Source organism: Festucalex cinctus, chromosome 4 (genome assembly GCF_051991245.1).
Source record: "Festucalex cinctus isolate MCC-2025b chromosome 4, RoL_Fcin_1.0, whole genome shotgun sequence".
NCBI classification, from domain to species: domain Eukaryota; kingdom Metazoa; phylum Chordata; class Actinopteri; order Syngnathiformes; family Syngnathidae; genus Festucalex; species Festucalex cinctus.
The window spans coordinates 24,923,774-24,942,253 of NC_135414.1; the positions used below are offsets into that span (position 1 = coordinate 24,923,774).

Here is an 18,480-nt window from a genome sequence, read left to right on the forward strand (position 1 = left end):
ATTGCAACCTGTGCTGTGCACCTCAGGATAGTTTTATTTTTTATTTTTTTATAAAAAGAACAAACAATTCCCAATGATTCAGTCAAAACTTTTATTCAACAATTTCAACATTAATCCTGTTAGTAGTTCGTCCTATGACACCAAAATAAAGGCATTAACTATCCTCTGATGGGCGATGCCCTGGCCACTTACCCTTTCCCCACCTTCAGTTCATCTACACAAATTCAAGTATTGAAAGTGCATTATTGCAATACTGTCCCGCTGCAAATGCAAAAATGCTTTAAATACTATAAAACTGCAAAAAGTTTCCCATCAGTGCATACAGCTCAAACAACAACAAAAAAGTTATCAAATTTACTTATCCCCAACAGATCACCTCCATGTCTCAGACATGAGTAGTCTCCTATCCCTCCCACTTACAAAAAGGTTCAAATGTCTACATTTTTAATCGTATTAAAAATGTAACCCCGCCCCCCTCAAACAAAAAAAAAAAACCAAAACAGAGTGCAACATGCCATGTGGCTAAATGTAAGCAAGGCTCATCCATTTTGTGCTGCTGTGACCTGCATTGCGCCAAAGTCGTCGTCTTCCTCCAGGGTGCGCTTACGGCTTCCTGTTCCAAGAAAGGTCAGGACAGCTCAGTTAGACCAACGTCAAACACCATTTTGATAATCACGTTCATTGATAGAGGAGGGAGGGTGGGGAGTGTGTATGTACCTTGCATGCCCGCTTGCAAGAAGGAGCGGTCCAGCTGCACTGGCGACATCATCTTAATGGTCAGTTTGGCGAGGTAGATTGCTTCATATTCCTGCAAAGCAAAAAAAAAAAAAAAAAAAGGCTCATCACGGGAGACTCCACAAATGGGATATTTTCTTTGTGATCTAAATACAGACAATTAAAAGCAATGCAGCATGCTGTAGACATGGAAGTAGTTGTGACTTCTCAGTCAGGTCGGCAAATAGTCGAACAAGCATGTCATCTCTCTGCATTTGCACCACAGGGGTGTGTACACAATTTGTTCCTCTGACCTCAATATTGTAAATGAGATGTACCTGTATGTATTGAAAAGGCCCAACTGGTCACTTGTTAATAGGGCGAAGCTCACCTGAAGCTGATGCACAAATCCCATGTTGGGGTTAATGCAGAACCTCCTCTCCTGGATGTGGCTGAATGCATCCCTACAGTAAATACACAGGTTAGAACAAGAGTCACCAGCATGGCCGGTAGCCAAGGTGGTTAGACGTGACATTGTTTACACCATTATAGCAACAGCAACACAAGTTTTCTGTCGCAGACCAGTTGCACGTGTTCTGTTTGGAAGATGCCTCTTTTTTTTTTTTTTTTTTTTTTTTTTTGGAGGTGGGTAAATGACAACATTAAGACAAAGCATGTGCAGACATGAAAAATTACTTGTGATCGCTTTTGAAAACGGAATATTCCACCCGTGACACTGAAAGAAATTCCATTCAGTTTTGGCCTGTTTACTTCAACTAAGGTGTTTTATACGAGGCTCCATGTTAACCCCTTTCTTGTCCAAACTTGACGTCTTTTAGATCATGACTCAACAAATTCTAAGTCTTATCGGAACTATCAACACTAAACATGTCCACAACTCTCAGTAACCCTGCACTAGCTTACAATATGTCCACTAGCATCTTCAGAAGAATTTCCAAATGCTAAAAAGTGTGCAATGAAAAAGCGGTTTGAGGGTCAAAGATAAAATGGAGGACAATGACTCACCTGTATTTCATTCCAAACGTTTCCATTAGGTAGGCAATCACTAAGGCAGCACTGAAAGTGGAAAACAAGCAGACATTTTTATAGCTCCAGCTTTAATTATCTATGCTCACAAGGCTGTTTTGTGACTTTGTTCATTAAGGTTCTAAATGGTCGGCCTGAAGTTAGTCACATTTCAATGCAAAATTTTCCCATTTAGGGGCAAGACATTCTGCTGTATTGTAATTCATGTCAAATTACAAACAAAATACATAGTGGGTAACTCCATGCTATCAAATGAGGTGACAAATGAATGCAATGGTGAAGAATAAATAAATGCAGTACCTTCTTGAGATCCCTGCATTACCGTGAACCAATACCTTTCCTAAAAAACAACGGAAAGAACAAACTCAATCTAAAAAAACTCAAACTCAATCTTTAAAAGTGTGTGGTGACTTTATAATGTGATCTCACCTCCAGTTGCTAAACAATCATCAATGAATTCTTTAGTCTGTAGGCAAAAAGCAATCACAGAGCATTAAAACAAATGTCTTGTTGTGAAAACGTTGGCATAAGGATTTGAATAGTGTTCAAACTCACCGTGGGAAAAAACCTTATGATATTTTCCACTGGATTGTCTGCAATATCTAACACAAGGTATCTACAAAAAAAAAAAAACCAGTCAGACAGAGACAACAACTCACTAAAGTACAAATTTGCAGTTCTTACCTAAATGTATGAGGGAAATTAGGTTTGATAAAATTGGCTTCGATGTCTTGGCGCACACACACGACGTGTGTGATGCCTTGTCTCTCCAGAACCTGCAGCTAACACCAGCAAACAACATATTAAAAATGCATTTTTAATTATTGATTTATGGCACTGTGTAATAATTACCTTGCTCTTCATGGCAGCAGAATAAGGACCTAAAAACAGTCCGGGTAATATTTCCTATCAAAACAAATGAGAGCGACACAGGCACCATTTTGTGAATACTGGATTGTGCAAGTGTACCTAATGGTGCATCCATCCATATTACAAGCTAGCCACAGAGTTAAAGGATATTTGACTTTCTGGTGAAATTTGTCAAGATGGACCTAAAATGCACACTAAACTTTACAGGTGCCCTTTATTTGACATTCTCCAAGCTTTTGAAAACGTAATTGCCTTTCTGTGACTCTTCTAGTATCTCTGTTGTAACTTGTTAATGACACAAAGTGGCAACTTCACGTTGCAAATCTTTCAATTTCAATTGGTCGTTGCTGTCCTGGTCAAATCGGGCTGAATGATTAATTGTATTTGCAACATAATCGCGATGTGATAAAAATTTGTATTGCTAATCGCCAAGGCTGCGATTTGACTGGCCTAAAACCTACTTGCTAAATCACTTTGAGTCATATAGTCAGGATATAGTTAGTACATGTATTTTCACTCAGAAACTGCTCGTTGGCTGCTGCCAAATAAATAGCATTGAATGGTGAATGGCTCTTCCTTAGAAACCCAGTAAATCAGTATAGTGCCGACGTCATTATTGATGAACATACCTGCATTTCTCGTCTCATTGGATAAGCCCAGTCCTGCAAAAACACGACATTTAAAATGAAAACGGTGACGTGCCGCTGTCAATGCAAATATGTGACATGGCTAATGCTAACAGGCTAGCCGAGTTGTTGTTAACGAGTGAACGTAAGATTAATTTGATAAAAATTTCGGTTGACTTCACGCAACATTCGACTCTCGTAACACGATTAAAAGGGATCTTGTTCACCCCAAAAATTACACATATGCACAAACCGGGCATTTAGGTTATATTTAGCGGCGGCTAGCTGAGGTTAGCCAGTCGTCCAGAACCCACCAAGAGCTCCTCCTTGGTGACGGGCAGAGACGGGAATTGGAGCTTCGTCTCGTCGTCCATTCCGCTGAGGGGTTCGGCCACGTTAGCCGTACCCGGCTCGACGCGACCCGATTTGGTTCTCGTCTCTCGGGAGGGGTTAGCTGGAAAGTCGATGTAATTCGTCGCCAGCCTCCACATGCATGTCCGCCATGCTGTTCCCCCGCTGACAGTCCGGGCGTCACGTGACCAAGCCAAAAGTATCGGATTGCCCGGAGAGAGAGAGAGAGAGAGAGAGAGAGAGAGAGAGAGAGAGAGAGAGAGAGAGAGAGAGAGAGAGAGAGAGAGAGAGAGAGAGAGAGAGAGAGAAAGAGAAAATGGCAACAGCGACATCTGGGGGAAATATATGAGATGCACAGCGGCAACAGCCGATTAGAAAATGGCTAATGACGTAAAACAGGAAGTTGCATGTAAAATGGACTGCTCATCAAGGTAAAAAGAGGGAAGACTTTTGTCTACATAAAAAAAAAAAAAAAGAAAGAACACCCATTCTGTTTTTATACTATAATAATAAAGTATTTCTAATGATTTTTTTTATATATAATATAGTGTCGGACAAAAGTAGTTTTGGTAATTATGATTATTTGCAAATTGTTCTTAGAAGCTGTTCTCTTATTTGGTGAAAATATATCCAATTCGGGTTTTCATTTGGTTTAATCGGCTGTCAGTTATTATTATTATTATTATTATTATTATATTCGAGTAAGGGTGTGGTCTTACAACTTTGGAATAGTCCAGGAGTACTCCTGTACACATTTTTTTTATTTTTATTTTATTGGCTGGTGTACCATTTCAGGGTGCACCCAACTTCTCAGTCAGCTACGATAGGCTCCAGCTCCTCAAGTGGATTAGTCTGAATTTTAATGCTATTTATATAAACATGTATTAATTTTTAAAATTTTATCTCTATACTAAATATAAAATACATATAATTACAAATAAACATCATCTTATGGATCCAATGTTCCTGGTGGTTATAATTACTTCTTTGTGGTCTTTAGTATTGTTTAGACTCTGAAATTTCATCAAGGTCACTGATGTAGTTGTGAACTGTGTTTTGCATTTCGTGTGCAGTAGCCTCTGAAACTCACTAGATAGAAGCAAGAGACCGCCTTTGAAGCACGCACCAGCCCCCTGGCTATCACATTCAGCCTGCCAGGTGGTGTCTGTGGGGAACGTTGGATGTTAATTGTTTGCAGCACTTTACATACTACAGTAGAAATCCATCCATTTTGTGCAGCCCATCACCTGACCCGAGGATCACGAGTGAGCTGGAGCCCATCCAAGTTGACTTTGGGCGAAAAAATTGGTACATTTTGGTCTGGTCGCCAGCCCGTCAAAGGCAACGCTCATTAATTTAATTGATTAATTTCATAGGTTTGATTTGGTAGTAAAATAACAATAAATACAGTCATTATTTTATTTAAAAATGTTAAATAAGTCATAATATTGAGATCATCTCATTTGAATTTAAAGTTTATTGAAAAGGGGAATGGACTTTTTGTTCCATCATGTTGCTAAGGGAGCAGTTAATTGACGCACAGGTGGACAACAAGGAAGGAGATTGCCCAGAAGAGGTTCTTTTCTGTTAAGTTATTATTCCTTTTGAGTGAATGTGGCCAATGAGGTAAATACATGTCATTTAATTTCTCAATTGTTTATTGTGAAGCCTCTTTATTGTGCTTGCTAATTGAGCTTATTTACACTCTTTTTCTTAGTTCTGACGGCATTGTTGGTGTCTTGTTTAACATGTGCAAGACATGTAGACGACATTAAATGTCTATTGAAAACCAAGAACGAAGTTGAGGCTTGATTGAACTTAAAGGGAGTAGTAATATAATATATAATAATAATAATAATAATAATAATAATAATACATTTAAAAAAAAGACACAATTCCAGGTAGCATACACAAACAGTAAAATGTAATTTTATTCTATCAAGCTGATGACATCAAATTATGTGTAAAACGGTACATCTGAGGAGGCTGGTGCTTATTTTTAATGAGAGGAATGAAATACGGGCACGCTGACACGTGGGCCCTTAATTGTGTTTACCACTATTTTTTGGGGGAGGGCATCCGTCCCCTGGCTGCTTGTGAGGAGACGCGTCATAAATCCTGTCTCGTTAAAGATGCAGACCACTAAACGTCAGACCACTTTTGTGTCAGCTCTCTTCAGAAGAGTACACTCAGGGAAGAAATCATGACTAACGTTGATTGACTTATAGCTTGCTCTTCTTCTTCTTCTTCTTCATCTTCTTCTATCACCACATGCCCGTCTACCCTAGTGTTCATTCATTTGTACACTAATGGTAGCACATGCAATGTAATGTTCTGCCCAAATGCCAAGAAATGACCACTGGCGGTACATGCCTTCCAGAAAGAAAGAAAGAAAGAAAAAAAAAAAAAAACTGCATATGCTGTGTTCTACAGTTTTACTTTTGCGCAACTCTTTCAAACATTATAAACAACACAAACAAAATGTCAACCAGGGACACAAGTTGCCTTGTAAACAAACAATATGTGAACCAACATATGATCACTCTCGACTTATTTTTGGGACCGTTTGGCGACGTTTTGGGAATGCAAAGTCTGCGTTTGATCCGTCCACGCCGCTGCCCAAAACCAACGCAGGCATGGGGAGATCACTCGAGCTTCTTGCAGTCAGCTCCCAGTGGGCCGCTAAGTTCAAACCCAGATCAAACCCGCAACTTTTTCTGGAGGTGATATAACATGTTCATCTTTGCACCACCGCAGATGCGCTCATTTAATCAAAACACACACACTCCCGTGAATATTTTGTAGCAGTGCAAAGTTGAACTCGATAATTTGGAAACAAGTCTGTTTGGGGAAGTTGCATATAATCATAAATCTATTTTAAAGCCTGTACGGTTTCGTTTTTTTTGTATGTCTCGTACAATTTAATACTGTATTTATATACATTCTTTTTTTTTTGTATGTAATCAGTTATGGTGCTTCCCCAGTGTTTGCTTTATACTTAATAGAGAGTAGGGGTGTGAATTGCCTCGTACCTGACGATTCGATTCGCATCACGATTCACAGGTCACGATTCGATTCGATACTGATTAATCTCGATACAAAATTTACAAGTCAATTGTTGCAATTTTTTAAATTCAAATTTAGAAAATACTAATCAGTAAACTTGTACAGTATAAGATTTGGATGAAAATGTATTATTTATTTATCTGAAACTTTTTTAACACCCCTAATAGAGAGTAATGATAAGTTTCTGGCTTTGCAACATTTATTTTGATGTCACTTTATTTTTTTAAATGTATTAATACTTTAAATAATTAATTAATAATTAGTGTGCTTGTGCTGTGTTTTTCGCTAATATTAATTTTATACAAGTGCATTGTGTAAGTTCACAATGTGTGCATAAATTTAATAGTTGATGTTTGTTCCTCCCATCACAATATATGTTTTATAGCTAACACAGAGTGGTGCTGTTTTCTGTCTTTACTATATTTCTATTTTCTAAAGCGTTGCACTTCTGTTTGTTCTTTCAAGTGTTTGTTTTCACTTAACATAGAGTTGTGATTCTGTTACTTTCTCTCCAATATGTATTTTATATTCAAATAAAGAATGTCAGTTCTCACTATTACTGGGGCGTATATGATTGAGCCCATTGAAGTCTGCATAGCAATGAATGACCACACAACGTGACTAGATGATAATCTACATTTGGATTGTTTCAATTACTGGGGGAAAAAAAAAAGTTTTGACTTTGAACAAATCGTTTTCGCCAACATTCTGTGTTATATGACTCAATTTTCACAACCTGGCATTTGATCAGGAACTCGGGTAATGAGCTCCAGCCAGACAGTAGACACCGAGTCAATATATCAACTTAGTGCCGGATTTAGCAACGCTTACGGAATTTTAAGAATGTTTAATTAAATATGCCCGCAAATTGTCTGTTTTAAAACAAGCAATTCAACATACAATAATTGAGTGGAGAATTGTCACTCTTGTTGGAGCCTTTCATCTGGTTTCCATGGAGATTCCTCCGTGCGATGTAAAAGCTGTGCGGGAAGCTCATTGAGGTTGTGAATTTAATGATGATCGGCATTAACCTTGAGGAGAACGCAAACGTCCACGATGCTTTTCCAATTTTCAATTGCAGGCCTCTCACATTTTGGAATTGTCCAGTGTTACCAGGAATGTGTGTGGCTTGCCCATGGGAACGCGACCCAAGGCGTGCATAAGCCAAGGCCAATCTAAATAAATTGGGATGGCTCAGCTCCCATCAAGTGCAGCTGCTCCACACGCCAAACCCCACCTCCATTTTTGATCTACCGGAAGAGATGAAAAACAGGGCTTCCAGTGATGGCTGCAATGGCGTCATTTTGGGAGTTCTGTGCTCATGTAACACTTGGTTTAAACTTTAGAAATAAATACATTCTTCTTCTTCTTCTGCTTTTATTTTACCCTTAATGCAATATATATTTTTGTTCATTCACTCCTTGTCTCACCTCTCTACTTGTGTCCAGGCAGACATTTTATTTGGCGCTCAACATCCCATGCCTTTCCCCCCTTTCTAATCCTCTGGAGGTCTTATTAACAGACACACACGATCCTCATGTTTTATTGCCTATGATAAAACCTTGCCTCTGATCTCTCATTACCGAGTGGCTCTTTGGAAATGAGCCCTACAGCATCAGATTAATATCGCCTGTAATGGGGCAAAAAGCTAAACGCACATTCGGAATGTGTCAGGAACCGTGCCGGGGTCCCCTTTTGCATGAATAAGCCATTAACGCAATCTAGGTTGGGGTGCATTGTGGGAAATTTAACACGGGGAGTGTCTGCGGAAACCGTGCTTTCAGACATTGCAAGACTTCCACGTGCAGACTTGTTCATGCACATGAATATGCGCCGTCAGAAGAGACGGGACGTGATGCATTATTCAACCATGAGCGTCATACATGTTTGCCCAAATGTCTTTACATGACGGATTTCAGTCACAATCTGTCTTTTAAGGTCCTACTAACATACTTGGTTATCCTTCACCGAGCTGCTAAGCTGCATTTCTACCCTCCCATCGATTTGTAATTTGTACACTTGTTGGTCATACATAAAACAACATTCCGCTAAGTGATAAAATCGTTTTTTGTGCTTTCATTTTAGGATTTGGCTTGAGAAGTAGGGGTCTCCGTTTGTTGTTTTTGCGCATCATAATGTGCCGCACATTTTCAATGGGAGACAGGTCTGGACTGCTGGCAATACTCAAACTATTTTACTACCAATATCCCTGTAAAAGACGATGCTTGGATGGCGATATGTTGCTCCAAAACCTGTATGCATCTTTTAGCATTAACGAGGCCTTCACAGATGTGCAAGTTACCCTTGCCACGGGTCCTAATACATCACAATACCATCACAAATACTGATAACAATCCGGGTGGTCATTTTCCTCTTTGGTAAGATGCGACATCCATGATTGAAATGTGGACTCGTCAGACCACAGCACACTTCTCACATAGATGAGCTCAGGCTCAGAGAAGCTGGCAGCGTTTCTGGGTGTTGTTAATATATGGCTTTCGCATTGCATGGTAGAGGGTTTTAACTTGCATTTGTAGATGTAAAGACGAAATTTTTTTTGAGGTGTTCCTGAGTCGATGTGGAAATATTCTTTACACAATAATGCCTGTCTATATAAATAAAGACGACTTGACTTGTTTTTAATGTAGTGCTGCCCCAGTCTTCGGCTTTACCGCTTATGTGCAGAGATTTCTCCAGATTCACTCAATTTTTGAGGATAGGTTTGTATATCACCTCAACTTCGCCACCTTGTCGACAACATTTTCCGAGCAGTCGGAAAATTGAAAATATTATGTTTGGCACCCACACCTGCACGTTCCTGCTCTTATCTATGTTGGTGTCAGGTTTGGAGTGCGATTGAGGACCCAAACGCGAGCAAGCAGGGTGAGGAGGCAGAGTTGATGTCAAAAAGGGATTTTAATCAAACAAAAACAAGCAGGCAAACGAGGTACGGGCTGGAAGCAAAAACCGTAGCAAACTCCAAGAAGGCATGCGAAGCAAGATGTCGGGCGAGGGGACGACACAGCAAAACAGTGGCAGCATGACAGGGGGAAAACAATGGATCGACACAGACAAAGGGGAGACAAGAGATTAATGCTGCATTCGGGGATGGCGGAAGTCGGACTTTTCCGAGTTAAAAGTTCAAGTCCAAGTTTACGGTGCAACGAGCAGGGTCCCGTATTTTGACACTCAGTTTTCACATTGAAAGGTACCCACAACCGAGCCCCCACGTCCAACCCCACCCCGCATTACAACACACACTATTTCGCAGCATGCTTTGCCTCTGATAGACATATTTGTCGAGCACATTCAAATCAAGCCTCGGCAGCTCGGAGACCCCGCCCCACGTTGATCACCCTTGTTGATGTGCCGTCGTCTCCCCTCATTATCAGCCACTTGCCTGCGCAGCTGCTCCTCTTTTACTAATTAGCTTCTCAGCGTAAAGGGGGCACTTGGGCTAACGGGCTCTGCCAAATTCTTGCTAAGTAACGATTAGAGCGTATCAAAGTCAACCTGTTGCAAGTGGCTGCAAATATTTGTGCAATTAGCGGAAATCATCGGGGAGTTTAAATACTGTTTTAGTTGATTGACTCAAATGCAAAGAGGTGAAGGTGGGTATAGGCGGGAGGCCTTTATTTGTACAAAATTTGAATATAGTATTACTGATATAGCAGGTGCCGCCGTTTCGGTTAGAGGAATTCAAATGAGCACAAGTGACAGTACACTGGAACCGCATTTACAGTAAAAGGAACTGAAAGATCTCCACTCACGGATGTGCACTTGAAGACTGCCTTCAAACCCAGATCGTGTGTCTGTTTGAGGTTTAGGGGTTAGGTTTATGCCCTCACATATGGGAAAGGAGAGCTTTCTATTTTTCAGAGTAAATTGCCTCACAAGCCAACAGGTTTATGATTGATTATCATACCTTTCCAATAAAGTACAGTAAATTTCCGTTTCACACCCTTGGAAGGTTCTAATTGGAAAATTTCCAAAATTCAACAACTAATTTCCTATTGAAATTAATTTGCCACAAATTTCGTCCTCCCTTTGCAACCTTAATGACAATTAACAATGTGAAAATATGACTTAAACTTTGCCTATACAGATAATTGAGGTATTTTATATGCGATAATTAATTTTCTATTCATTGGAAATTGTGTAAAATCCAGTGAATACGCCCTCCCAAAACCACTCTTTAAAAACAGTACTTGTGTCTAAAACAGTCCCCAATTTGCATTTTGGAGCTATATTTTATTATCAGAGTGATCTCAACAATGTGAAAATACCCCCCACAATTAGGATTTTTTTTTGTTTTGTTTTAAATACAGATTTTACAGTAATTGACAATTAGAATGTTTTGCCCGTTTAACCAGCATCACAAAATTGCGTCTGACTTTTGAGCTTCCACTATAATTGGATTAAAGTTGCATAGTTGAGTGTTTAATATCCACGGATGACAGGCTGTTTTATTCCACTGTTTATGTCCCCCCCCCCTCTGCTCCGGCCTGCTGTCAGTCGGCTTGCAAGCAAGCAGTGATGCAGCAAATCATTAACACGCTTTGACACGCCGCTCTCGGCGAAGACTCGCTTTCCAAGCTTTGACTGACAAGTGGAGCGTCGGGGTCTCAACTGGTGATGCTCCCGTCTTTTTCTGCTGGTGCATCGCACGCTTTCGCTGTTTTGTTGTTGCTCAGCTTGGCCTCTGCTCCTGTTTTGCTACAGCAGGACGCCGCCAAAGAACACACTAGAGCTTCGAGCCCCCCCTCTACAAACAAGCCCTCCCTGACGTCTCCTGCTCCCCGCTTCCCGCCTTATCTTTTTCTTCTGCAGGTATTGTTGACGTTTTTCTTGTGTTTTCTCACTGCTAAAAGTGAATAAGAGTTACATTTGTGTGCAACTTTAATGCATCATTATTACACGGTGCATTAAAAGAGTAATGCAATATCCGTGACCGTGAAGCAGGAAGCTAATACAAACTACCCTCTGACTAATAAAAGCGATCAAACAAACTCATACTGGAGGCTTTAATTAGTCCAGCAGCCTCGCCACAATAAAAAAAAAAAACTGGGAACCTGAGGACTTAATTAGATGTGTTGTCGTATTTAGTGTCGCCCACTCGTCCACCGCCGCCTGAGATTCACTTGATTGCGCTCGGATTGGCGTAATGGAGGAGACGTGCGGTTTCGCCTCGACTGCTTGTTTTCTATTCCGCCAGCACTGTCACGAGGTCACGTCTCACTCGCGTTGCCCTTGATGAATGCTTGTAACGCACAATGCAGGAGGCAGCCATTCCCGCAAAACTTTTCAGAAAAGTGAATCACAATACTTGGGGGCTAATCGGAAAAGGTGGCGGTATGAAACTGTACGTATGATTCAGTTCCAACTCGCTAAGAGTTGATACTAAATTCTCATGAGATCAAATTGACGCATGAGGAGACGCGTTTGTTTGTTTGCATTTGCATTCATTTGTCACTAGTGGACAATCAAATCACTTGTGCGCGATAAAATGGCCAATCAGTGTTGATGTTTTGTCACCGGCGCGCTCCTTGTAATCAGACGGCTGATGAAGCTACAGGAGAGGGCTCTTGTAATGGCGACTCATTGCCAAGCGTCCGTTTGCTTCGCGAGGGCGGTCGCCAATTCACGTGATCACGTCCTCACCCTGTTGTACTGCACTGCAGCGTCCTCGCAGTTCAAGAGTGAACGAAAGTGTCCTAATCAGTGAAATCATCGTCATCGCGCCTCTTCGAGGTTACGAGCGAGAATGTGATATGAAGGCAAACATACGCAGGGCTGCAGTCGTCAACTTTACATTTGATGTTTGCCGCGCTTTGGCTTTATCTTACAAACAACCTGTTGTCACAATATGTTTCGATCTTCCTGTAATAAAGACGGAGAAGCGGCGAGGGGATAATAGGAGAATTTGTTGCAACAAGGTCCTGGTTGATCTCTTATACTCTGCTGCCCCCTGCTGGCCGTTTACCATTGCTTTAAGCCACCTCTCCATGTCAGAAGCTGCATCAAAACCTTCTGTATGCTCTTGCATTAAAAAAAACAAAAAACAAAAAAACAAACAAACAAACGTGTAAACACGTTTTTGGGAGTGAAGGATAAAGTATTAAAACCCGTGTTTACATGTTTTTGGCATTGAGTGAGTTAAGAATGATGCAAAAATAGAATTCAATATTAAATACATCATTAATGATTTTAGAATTTATACTTGACTTTGTGGCATTTGAATTGCAAATAAGCATTTCCGCCCCGATCAGTATGACTCTAATAGACAGAGTAATAGATGTATTTAGCCCCGCCCCTCCATCTGTGTTGGCCAATCAGCTCTCTCTCTGCCCTCACACTCAACCGTCATCAAACTTGCCCGATTGTTCGTCATTTGGTCACTATTTCTGTGTATGCAGTACAACTCTATTAATTTTTCAATAATATTGTAGTTTTCCCCCCAAAGTTGACTTTTCTTGTCAGAAAACACATTTTGGTGATACATGGTTTCCAAATGATTACAAGCGTAATTATACTAGCTAAATTGTTTTTGCATAAATAAATACAGTGGTTCTTGGAAGGGCAACATTTTACACAACATTTTACGTATGCCTTGAAATTTTGAAATATGTATTTAAAACTACTCAGTATTGTTAATCAGATTCTTGTATGGAAAAAAAACAACCTATATATTTGTAATATCCTTGAAAAATCTCTCACGATAAAAAAAAAAGAAATATTTCAGTTTTTGAAAAAGGCCTTGGCATTTTCTGAACATCTCCACAAATGACGCACAGCAATGAGAGGGAAATGAAAGTCAATTAAAATGTTGGGTGAAAAAATGCCCCCCCCCCCCACCCACCCCTTTTGGTACATATTAATAATAATGAAGACGAGCATCTCTCAGTGCAAGCCAGAGGCAAAGCAGCAACATCTCCAGCTCCCTCAGCGAGAGTCGCCTCAGCGTTTACAGCCTCTTCTGATAGAAACGTTCACCATTTAAGCTATGTTGTAGTCCCTGGGGGAGGTTGCACTGGGATCTTTACTTGCTGATCTTCATGCCTGAAAAAAAGGATTGATGGAATTAGAATGATACCGAACAACATCCTCATATAAATGCCTTGGAGACCATGTGGTATAGCTGCCTGCAAATGGGCCCAGATGCTGATTATGGTTTATTAGACCTTCATCAGACGGAACCTTGATGCTTCTGTGCGGGCTTGACAGGGAAGAAGATGAAGAAGAAGTGTCCTCCACTAAGCCACAAAATATGTTTCATATGAATTTTTCAGATGAGGTACATTCTTCCTTGAATCCTGTTTGCCTTGTTTTAGCTGCTTCCATAAAAAACAAACAAACTAACAAACAAAAAAACCGAACCAAGTATACGTTAGGTTACAGACTCAACATCGGGCACTTTAACTCTTTGATTGCCAAAAACGGCTAATAACGTATTCTAAAATCTTAATGAATTCCACCATAAACGTTAATTGACGTTTAGTATGTTTTTTGTTTCTTTTTTTTTTCTCATTGGGCAGTGCAACGTCCTGTGCAGCTCTGCCTTGTCATTGGGGTTGTGAAATCAAAAACAACCACTAACTATGGCCAGCAGATGGCAGCATTGTATCCTCTTTTCAATGGTGTATGGAATTACAATGAAACATGACGAATCTGATGCAATCGAACGTTTTCAAGGATGACATGAATGCTCAAAGTCTTTGTCACATTAAATGTAATTCACAGAGTGTCACTAAATAAAAAATATTCGTATCAAAGTCACTGTTGTGCAAAAAAAATATTTTCACAAAAAGCTTGTTTTCTCTATTTTTTTGTATTTTCGCTTACGCTACTCAAATGGCCCATTTTCAAATGGTGCTTACTAAAGAACGGAATAAGGTAGAAACATACTTTTTTTTTCTCATAAAAGAATGGAATCCAATCTTTCATATGGTATCCACCATGATTATGTTTTCATACCGTCCAATATTGTGTTTGCTTTGAAATATGAGTGAAAATCGGCTGGCACTGTCAGGGTTGTTTGTTTGGATAAGGTTTGGCAGTCAATGAGTTAAAACATCCCCGCTGCATGGAGAACAAAAAAAAAAAAAAAATCAGTGAATAAGTGACAGTAAGGACTTTTTTCCCTTTCAATTAAAATCTTTAGTAGAGTAGTACTGTAAATAAAGTCATCCAAGATTCATTTCACGGCCAGTGGTGCAGGAGTTCACTCGTCTTTCACAAGGCAGAAATTTGCCAGCTTGAGTGCAGGCAGGAGTCAGCCATCGCGGCCCCCCCGCAAGCTGCCGCCCGACATCCTCCACAATTAACACCATGATAGGATCCACCTTAATGAGACGGCTGCAACACACGCTAATGATAATTGAAATAACGACAATCATTTCTGTGATGTTCTTCCCTCTCATTTGCAGTCTCTGCGTGCCTCATCCTGTCTCTCAGAACGTTTTGGAGTGTTTGTGGTTTATGATTACGGTAGTTCAAAGACTTCAAGCAGTAATATCATGATGTTCAGCAACATGACGCCGGTACGGGTAAAGTGTCCGAAGACTTTGGTGAATCAGGCTTTTGTTGATACTGAGTTCAATTGCAGCCCCCACAACCACACTCTCATTCACCTTTGATTTAAAAAAAAAAAAAAAAAAGGTTTTAAATTTTAATTAATTAATCTATGTATTGCGAACAGTGCCTTACAAAATAAATCTGCAAAAAACACGGAAACATTGATAATACATCCAATATCCATTTTTAATAACAAAATCGGGTTAAATGGGCGGTCAGGGGGTCCTGTACAAAAACAAATACACACTACAGTATCTATCTATCTATCTATCTATCTATCTATCTATCTATCTATCTATCTATCTATCTATCTATCTAAACCCCCAAAATGTTTTCTAACATGCAAATTTGCATATTCTGATCTGTGACTATGCAGCAACTGTAGTTTTAAGTTGCAATTTCAACATTCACCACTAGATGGCGGACATTGCTTCGTTTTACTTACACTGGGTCTTATACTGCCCTACACTACAATGTAAGTAGGCCTAATATTTATTTTTTTTTTTGTGAATTTGGAACGATATGCAGAACAATATAGTACCTCAATTATAAAAAATTGTGAGTGAGTTGATTTTTGTGGGGAAAAAAAAATGCACAAAATGAATTCTTGCACTTAAATGTTTTGTGACATCCTCTAATGGTAATTTTTGTATGCAATGGAAAATAAAATCACAGTATTTTTGTTGTTTGCCTCAAACCCTTAATAGTTAATAGTTTAGGATAATAGATGTATTATGAAAAATGAAATATATTAAGAGCATGCATTTTGTCCATATCAAAAATATTTTTTTTGTCCAACATCTGGTTGGGAATGTGCGGTTCTATATGGGACAGAAAAACTTCTTGCCAGGTGACAATTTTGCAACACTGCTCCAATGTCAATTGGTGAGACGTAGGCAAGGTATTGACCTGTCAAAAAAAAAAAAGAAAAAAAAAAGACAAGGGTGTACATATAGTACATGTTTGTTTATACAGTTGTCAGAAAGTGTGACTTTCCAAAACAAGTTCTTGTCCTCACATCCCTTCACCTTCATTTGAACACAAATAATCTTTTACGCTGTTAACCTCAGAGTATTCTTCTTTTGCTGTTGAACTCTCAAAAGCACGCCCATGCGGTCTCCAATCCTGTTGCAGATTTTTTCACACCGTCTTCCTTCACTGCACTGTATTTATTCCCGTCTCCATCTTCCGTTTCCTTTTCCTGTTCATCTATTATGACTTCCCTCGACACAAACTGCCAGACGGGCAACAAATCAACATCTCTTTAACGTTAGCACCACTTAACTTCTATTGTGCTTATTCTGCAGCTTGTTTGGTGTTGGGAGATGGATGCGGAGTGTGATAAAGCGATACGCCGTTGCAGTGCGGAGCGCTGGCTGCTCCCGACAGCGACTTAAATCAGCGTTATTGCGCCTGGCGCAGCCGACTCTTTATGAAATACCGCCATCAACTTGCTGTAACTCAGACGAATTTCCTTTGAGAGCCGACAACGCGCTCGGTCATGGAGGAAATCACCGTTCGTTAACCGCTTGTTAGTCGTAAATAAAAGGCTAACACGCGTAATGCATGGTTAATTGCGCAACTTATGAGAGCCCGCAGAGGCCGAGGCATGTTGAGTTGATCATTTTTGTACGGCAGTGATGTTTTGACACTTTCACCAGATGAGATACTGAGAGTGACATTGGTTAATGTGAAGGGACAGATGTTTCTATCAAGTATGTATGCGAAGAAACTAACAGATGTTTGCATTATGTGTGTATATCAATGGCCTGACACTTTGCTTTATGTTGTGTTGAGTGTGATGTTGCATCGGCTGTGTACATCAATTCACAGACAGATATTTGTGTTATTTATGGACAGACAGTCGCTGTAAAGTTACGCCTGCTTAGACCACGTCTAAATACTGGCGTAGGTAATCTAACGCCATTTTGATGAATTTGATCAGGGTGCATTTGGACAGATTCTGAGCTCAGCAGATATGCACGTGCACGTCGGACATATTTCATTTATGAAGAGCACAATAGCAGGCATTAAACCTTCTGTGCCGTTGCAGAAATCAAATCATTGAATGCATAATCATCCTTTAGGCTGTGCAATTAATCTGAATTCAATTAGTTTAAATTATTGCATAATTGTAAACAAAGACAAAAGATTATTAATACTCATTTTGAGTTGTTTAAATTATATATTTGAACCTTCCTTATTTTTAAAATAATGTTATAAATCTTGTTTGGTCCAAAAGGAACTGTTTCAAAGGAATTTATTTATCTTAATATTTTTTTACATGTATAAACATTTTCTTGTTTTGTACCAAAAAAAAAAAAAAAAAAGATTGTCTTAATCGTGATTTCAGTTATTACCAAATTAATCACGATTAATATTTTCTTCATAATCGAGCAGCCCAAGTCATTCTTATATTTTTAAAACACATGTTGTGGAGCAAGCAGTACCACTAACAGCGTTACCAGGGGTGGCATTCAGGAATTTCATTATTTTCCTGAACGGCCGGTCCATTTTCAGGCTCGTCCCCGATGTCTTTTCCCATCTTTATCTTGGTGTCAAAAATAATTATTGGGGGTGGGGGCTGGAATTTTGAGATAAAGCTCAAAATGAAAAATTTCGGCTTTTTACCTCTAATTTCCATACTGTGAAACCTTTTCAAACTGCTCCAATTTTAAACTGTTCAGCGCATTCCTTTTACAATTTATTTTTTCAACATTTCAAAATAAAAGCCCATAATATATATTTTGGTGGTTTTACCTATAATTTCCACATTTTTGGACCGATTATAACACTTTAAACTGTTCACCTCATTCTTACTGATTTCTTCCCCAAAATTTCCAAATAAAAGCCCAAAATGAAAATCTTGTATCTACTTCTAATTTCAACGTTTCACTGATTCAAACTGTCCCAACTTTAAACCAAGCTCAGTTTATTCTTATTTTCTATATTTTGTTTTTGCCCAAATTTCAAAATAAAAACTCCAAATTTAAATTTGGGGATTCGATCGAGGGTGTGGATCGAAACATGAGGTCCGCGGACATATTTAAGTAGCGACTACTGTCACCATGTACCAAGTAGAAAAACTTGATAAGGCCAGAAAGTTACTAATGTAGCAACACGCCGTGATGGATGAGTTTGGGCACCCCAAAGTGAGTCGAGTCGTTCCACGACATTGACAGAGAGACACAGTGATGTGTATATTTTGAATGAGAGAGACTGCAAGAGAAAG

The 18,480-nt window shown here is 39.6% G+C and overlaps 1 protein-coding gene and 1 long non-coding RNA gene across 3 annotated transcripts in view; one reads left to right on the top strand and one right to left on the bottom strand.

The window, feature by feature from the left end:
* Positions 1-77: 77 nt before the first annotated feature.
* On the bottom strand, positions 78-3,812 carry styx (serine/threonine/tyrosine interacting protein). The gene is made up of 11 exons (XM_077519858.1): positions 3,572-3,812; positions 3,261-3,293; positions 2,614-2,667; positions 2,446-2,543; positions 2,317-2,377; positions 2,191-2,227; positions 2,062-2,101; positions 1,741-1,791; positions 1,106-1,178; positions 718-808; positions 78-613 (listed from the first exon to the last, which is right to left on the bottom strand). The coding sequence occupies exons 1-11, from the start codon at positions 3,746-3,748 to the stop codon at positions 540-542; spliced, it is 789 nt and encodes a 262-aa protein (XP_077375984.1). The 5' UTR covers positions 3,749-3,812; the 3' UTR covers positions 78-539.
* Positions 3,813-11,188: 7,376 nt separating this feature from the next.
* LOC144017502 (uncharacterized) overlaps positions 11,189-18,480 on the top strand; it is a 107,582-nt gene continuing 100,290 nt past the window's right edge. For both annotated transcript variants that reach the window (XR_013283197.1, XR_013283196.1), the window contains exons 1-2: positions 11,189-11,306; positions 11,400-11,504. This is a non-coding gene — a long non-coding RNA (uncharacterized LOC144017502). The remainder of the gene's footprint in view (positions 11,307-11,399; positions 11,505-18,480) is intronic.